The sequence below is a fragment of the Pomacea canaliculata genome, linkage group LG5, assembly GCF_003073045.1.
Source record: "Pomacea canaliculata isolate SZHN2017 linkage group LG5, ASM307304v1, whole genome shotgun sequence".
Classification (NCBI taxonomy): domain Eukaryota; kingdom Metazoa; phylum Mollusca; class Gastropoda; order Architaenioglossa; family Ampullariidae; genus Pomacea; species Pomacea canaliculata.
In genome coordinates, this window is record NC_037594.1 from 25,285,103 (window position 1) to 25,291,680 (window position 6,578).

Genomic DNA, 6,578 nt, shown 5'->3' on the forward strand with positions numbered 1-6,578 from the left:
AGGTCCTTTACATGTTTTTGTTTTGCATGTTGTATAGTAAACTACGATTAAAGAGTCCAGAGCCATATGTGGCTATACAGATGTCACATGACACGCAATCATCTCAACTGCGCCTTGTCCAAATGCCTACGTAAGAAACTAAGCAATTAAACAAGTGTAATTGGTTAAACTCCACGGCCTATCTCCCTCATCAGGGTCGCCCTCAACCTTAAGAAAAAATAATAGATAAGATGCGACTTTATTGGTCCCACTGGACAATTAGTAGCAGCTCTATAGGAAAGCCAGGCTTAGAATCACAGAGCACAACAACAACAACGACAACAATAACAATCAGAAATATCATAACACTCATGCCCGCTCTACTAGACAACTCGTCGTACAATAATGAGACAGATGTGATATGATCGACATTCTGTAATGTCCAGAAGCCTTTTGTTGGAGATGGTGTTCAGGTGCCTCAATGTCAGCAGGTGCTTGTTGTGATGGAGTCAGATAGTTACACGGACAAGAACTGACTGCAGAGTGAATGATCCACGACACCAGCTGATGATCAGAGGAAGATTCGTCAGGCAGTCTGGCCAGGACACACGGCTGGATGGTGAGAAAAATGAGAGCAGGCAGCAGTCTCGCATGGCTGTGTGGTATCTCTCGGTGTTTATACAAGATAATTTGGCATCAACACTTCTGTTTGTCCCATATGCAAATGGCAGTGGGTCAAGACATTTTCAGTGGAATTAGAGTCAGAGCTTTTATGATTTTGTCTGTTACGAGAGCGCCGTAGTAGTAGCACCCTGACCTTTGAGGTTAAAGACATTTGGCGAAGCTTTTAAATTATAAATATCGCTAAATGTTGAACGTTTTAGAGGGCTATTGGGTGGTTGATCGTCTAGACAGAGGAGAATGGTGTCTGGGTATAAAAATGTGTGTGTGTGAGTGAGAGAGAGAACACTTCGCAAAAGCCATGAACTTTCTAGTCAGGGTGATGTATGGGCGTCAACAACATTCTGTTACATATATTATGATATACGAAGGTAATCATTCAAAAACTTTCAAACCTTTGGTTAGCATTGTTCCTAATAGCACACAATTATTATAAATGTATATAGAAAAGTATTATATTTCTGAATCATCTACATTTCTGCCAGTGCAACTGTCCCAGCGCCTACGAATGACTGGATTCCTCTTGAAAACTATTCATGTTTCGTGTGCAGCCATTGAAATACCATTTGTTGTACATTTATACACCCAGCTACAAACTGTGAATCCTTATATAAGTCTGATGGTCAGAGTAAAGGAAAGTCGTTCTGGTTCCTTCTTCATGGACATTGTGAATTCATCCATGGATAAATTGTCTTAGGTGATATCGAACTAATAAGTTTATCACACTCACACACACACACAGAGCCTATATTCGGGATGAGTTCTTGACTGTCATGGTAATAAGAAGCTGATGTCAATACCGTAATCAATACCGTGTTTAACCATTATTATATAGGATATTATTATATATTGTTATGTATAACAATAGTTAAATAAGAGTCTATAAACTCCCAGAGAGCACTGTTGAACTCAACCGGTCGGCTGATGGCCTGAACAACTTCCAGTTGAAGACAGACGCTAACATCCTTACAAGCAACCAGCTTGCAGACCTAACCAACTTACAAAAGGAGAGAGAGATGTAGAGAGAGACTCAAATCAGATGAGATAACATCACATTCTGAGAAGCATGAGGGTCTCGCCAACAGCTCGGAAGCCACGACACTTGACATCTGGTGTCCTCTTGTGTCTGGTCTCCACCCATGCCCACTATCTCCAGCAACAGACAAAAAGTCGACAGTTGCAGGCGACACCCTGTTGTCTGCTGTCTACACTTCAGTCAAGGCACATCCTCGAGGTCTGACCTGACACTAGGACATCACAACTTCAGTCTAAGACTCAAGACTCAGGTGAGACAGTCGCACCTGTTCACGGAGAGACGTTTCTGGGTTTTCTCCTCCAACATGATTCCTTTCTTTGTCTATATTCTTGTTGAAGGCTTCACACAGGAGGCCGAATTCCTTTCTAGGAAAAGGGAAGTTTAATTAAGTTCTGTATGCGCTCCCCGTATGTCAGGTTATGTTAGGATGTCAGGATGTGTCAGAATATGTCAGGGTATGTCAAGTTTGTACAAGACACTGAGTGGCTACCCGTGCTACAAGAAGGTATCGTGTGATTTCAGGCGAGTGTCGCTGCGGGTCACGATGTCGTCTCTATGGTTACTTCTCGCTTTGCTGCTGCCCACCGTGGTTACACCCTTTCCACAGGGTGAGTAGAGAGGACACGCTTACTTTCTCACAGACCACTCTCCTTAACCTCTCTCATCTCATCTTACCTGCTCACGTGACCTCTCGTTGTGTGCTTGTCTCTGTCTCACCTGACCTATCGCTGTGTTTCTCTAACACTTTCTCTTCCTCTCTCTCAAAATCTTCACTTACTACATTTTCTTTCTCATCACTGAAAGTAACATCTGTACCAGCTACAGGAGAAAGAATTTTGTTTCAGATTTCCTGCAAAAGCAGCTACAGATGATGCTACGAGAACAGCTTCCTGCAGGTATGTGTATGTGTCTTACGTATGTGCGATGTATATGTATGTGTACACCTTACATTCCCACAAGAAATCTGACACGGCCACCTGATACTCACCAAACGGATTGGTCCTTAATCAAATCAACAATATCCTGCTTCCGAGATACTTCAAATCCAGCATCAACAAAGCCAAGACAAGGACGTACCCAGGCGCTGACACGGGTAGCGACCATGAACTTGTTCTTACAAACCTGAAGCTGAAGCTGAAAGCGAAGCAGCTCTCAAGCATCAACCCTCCCTCTTCACGAATTCTGTTTGAATTTGGAGAAGCTGCAAGATGCAAGGTTTCAGAAATTTTCAAGGCCACAGTTGAAAGTAAATTTCCCGCACTAAAGATGTCAAAGAGATGCTAATGTCAACAACCCAGTGGTCTTACTGAAGGTCAGAGACTGGACTGGTCCTGTACAGGACCTGCTGAATATATACTTATCTAAGTTAGCTTCTGCTGAAGGTGATCCAGAAGCGACTCATGACTAGGTCAGGTAAGGAGCAGGCCGGATTTCAGACTATTAGGAGCATTCTACAACAAATAGTCAACGGTCAATCCTAATTGAAAGTCTCTTTGTGCGTGTGTTATTAAATTGTGTATGTTTGTACGTGTGTTAACTGTATACATATTTATGTAAACTTTAAGACCAACCTCTGGTCACAGAGATTTAGGATGCTATTTGTGACCCAGGGTTATTTACACACCAGAAAACTAGTTTGTCCTCAACCAAAGTATAACTGAACTTTGCCTTAGTCTGCAGGTCAAGAATTTGTGTCTCAATGACACAAGTGCATAACATGTTTATGTTTATCACTCTGTTTCACTGTGTACATACCTGCTTCATCTAGATATATCTATATACACACTAGGTCACCATGTCCAGCTCAACAGCCACAAACTAGTTTATTCTGGTTTAAATGAACCACAGTCTAAACTGACTTGTCCACAGATTACCTGGAAAATCGTCTGGAAATGAATAATCGTGAACAGCTTCCCTCAGGTCTGTGACACATGTACACATCTGTGTGGGTAGTGATGGAGGAATTACATGTATGTGTGGATATGAGTATCTCTGTGTGTATGTATCGGTGTGTATGTGTCTATGTATGTGTATATCTCTGCCAGTGTGTCTGTGTCTGTATGGGTAAATATGTGTGGTTTTATTGAATGACAACAAAGAGAGCAAGACTTGTGAACACAGACTTTCTATGTGAGTATATTTCACAGATACCCTTGAGGAATATCCAGACAGAGAGAACCGTCAACTTCTTGCCTCGGGTATGTGTGATGTACCTGGAACTATGGGCATTGCATACAAAAACCACTCATGTGTAAACTTGGCTCTGTAATGTAATGTATGCATAGTGTTTCATGTGTATACATGTCTCTCTATTGTAGATACATGGCTGTGTAATGTATGTATAGTGTCTATGTAATGTTTATACAAGACTCTGTAATATATGTATTATGTTTCATGTGTTTACATGGTCTTTATTGCATGTATAATTTCTCATGTGTTTATATCAATCTATAATTATGTATAGTGTCTCATGTGTGTACATGGCATGGCTCTCTATTGTTTGTATAATATCTGAATTGTTTTGATGTACTTCACACTTCTCTGAAACAGAGATATGTTCGCCTCTCAGTCTGTTTCTTTTCTGCAGATGACGGTGGCCACAACATCCTGCTGGCTGTGCTTCGTGAGGCAGAGATTGCCAGAAAACGATGTAAATTAAATAATTTTATTTTTTGTTCTGTTCACACCAGCTTTTCTTCTCTCATTTTGTCCTTTGATCTATTATCATGATGTTGACCATTATATCATTGTCCGTCTGTCTGTTGTTAGGTTATAGGGTGGGACTGTCATTGTAAGAAATTTTATTACAAGGAACATAGCATCATTAATAAGGCCATGTCGCCCCAGTCAGTTACCATACATCTCGTCACAACGCTGAAAGTCAAATCCATCTAGACCCTCAAGACTAATTAATTTTCAGTAATAGGAGTAACTTGTGAATATATATTATCAACAGACTATGCGCTCCTCCAACAAGTTTAGTTTTTATCCTACTCAACAAAAAATGGCCGCTTGCAATACAAACTCGAAAACAAATGACACAATAAAGAATGACGGTGTTTTATTTAAACTTTTGTTTGTTTGTTTGTTTGTTTGTTTGTTTGTTTGTTTGTTTGTTTGTTTATTTTTCACTTTTGCTTTGAAAGAAGTTTTTATCGTCATTATTCTTTAGTTTGGAGGTTTTTATTTAGTGTCTATGCAGATGTTTGGTTTATATGAAACAGATGTTACTCCAAGACATTTAGTCAGGGTGTGGTCGATAGGACCTTCAGTGTCAGAGCGATGTGTGATGTCAAGTGAGACGATGTGTGATGTCAAGTGAGACGATGTGCGATGTCAAGTGAGACGATGTGCGATGTCAAGTGAGACGATGTGTGATGTCAAGTGAGACGATGTGTGATGTCAAGTGAGACGATGTGTGATGTCAAGTGAGACGATGTGCGATGTCAAGTGAGACGATGTGTGATGTCACGTGAGACGATGTGGTCAAGGCGGGGACGATGTGGTGTTTAGTTGAAATGTATTGTCGCCTCTCTCAGCTCCCTGTCACCTCTCTCGGCTCATTGTTCTTTTTTCTGATGACAGGTACACAGCCTGGAGGAGGAAACAGGTGAGTATCGTTGTGACGTCTTGTCACACTATGATATGAGCCAGTGTATTACCTGGACAGATTTACACATGTGTCCGTGTGTGTGTGTGTGTGGCTGCACTGAGTGATCAACACAAACATCGATCATGTCCTGAACTCTGTGTGTGTGTGAATCGTGGACTTAAATGTTTGTCACAAGTTTGAACATTTCTGTTTTGCAGAATCTGCTGGGGCACACCTGAAAAGACTGGTGGAGACGACACCGGGTACTGACACCACATGTAGCAGATGACCTGAAATATTGAAACTGTGTATCACATCCGTGAACATTACTAATGTAGTTAACTATGTTAGATATCATACAGCCATCCATCACACTTCACAACGATGTTACGTATCACACTCTTATCACACTTCACAACGATGTCACATATCACATAGCCATAGCACTTCACAACGATGTTATATATCACACAGACATCGCGCTTCACAAGTCTAACGGAACTCTGTGAACAGGAATGACTGTGTGAAATAAACGCATTTTGCAGATACTTGATCTTTCTTTGGAATGAGTGAATGTTGAAATTGGGCTTGTCTTCACAGACACACTCGTTATCTGGCTATCAGCACTTACAACTCATTATCTCGCCACTATTTCTCCAATAAATATTTAGCAAGACACAGCACTGGTAACAAAAAGATTGAGCATGACACACGGGGAAGAAATCCCTTCCATGTTTGGCGAGAGGCGTGGTAAAACATGATCTTGATCATCTTCTTACTTCTGTATAATATAGTACTTAAAATAACCTTTTGAATAATCATCTTCGCCTTCTACTGTTTCATAAAACAGTTTTTTTTCTAGAGACATTTTGATTATCTACCTTTTCTAGTTCTTCCTCCTGTAGCAGTACAGACTCCAGTGAACATGGAAATTAAAAACAACAATCGAGATAGTCTATATCCTATATATATATATACAGTGATACCTCGGTTCTCGAACGCCTTGACTTTCGACCAAATCGGTATTCGACCAGGAAAGTCGAGAAAATTTTGTCTTGGAATCCGAACAAATATTTGGAACTCGAACATCCGAACGTCCGAGATGAGCCGAGTTGAGTCGAGTTGAGCCGAATGGCGTTCATTCTGCCCAGCGCGCCTTGCTTGCGTCATCAGTGTGAGTGCAGAGAGAGAGAGTCACGTTTTTGTGGAGAGAGTCATGAAATGTGTGCAAAATGGGCAGAAATCGCAAATTTTGTTGAACAACATCACCCTGATAAAGTGGTAGCAAAT

The 6,578-nt window shown here is 41.0% G+C and overlaps 1 protein-coding gene across 1 annotated transcript; it reads left to right on the forward strand.

The window, feature by feature from the left end:
* Positions 1 to 1,789: 1,789 nt before the first annotated feature.
* On the forward strand, positions 1,790 to 5,836 carry LOC112564663. Its single transcript, XM_025239630.1, has 8 exons — positions 1,790 to 1,946; positions 2,219 to 2,304; positions 2,542 to 2,592; positions 3,566 to 3,616; positions 3,844 to 3,894; positions 4,284 to 4,346; positions 5,282 to 5,306; positions 5,507 to 5,836. Exons 2-8 carry the CDS (start codon positions 2,241 to 2,243, stop codon positions 5,556 to 5,558), a joined length of 357 nt encoding a protein of 118 aa, XP_025095415.1. The 5' UTR covers positions 1,790 to 1,946; positions 2,219 to 2,240; the 3' UTR covers positions 5,559 to 5,836.
* Positions 5,837 to 6,578: the final 742 nt, after the last annotated feature.

Coding starts and splice junctions, on each gene's coding strand:
- LOC112564663 (XM_025239630.1), top strand. CDS start 2,241: ATGTCGTCTCTATGGTTACTTCTCGCTTTGCTGCTGCCCACCGTGGTT. Junction 2,305..2,541: donor GGTTACACCCTTTCCACAGG/GTGAGTAGAGAG, acceptor ATTTTGTTTCAG/ATTTCCTGCAAAAGCAGCTA. Junction 4,347..5,281: donor AGAGATTGCCAGAAAACGAT/GTAAATTAAATA, acceptor TTCTGATGACAG/GTACACAGCCTGGAGGAGGA.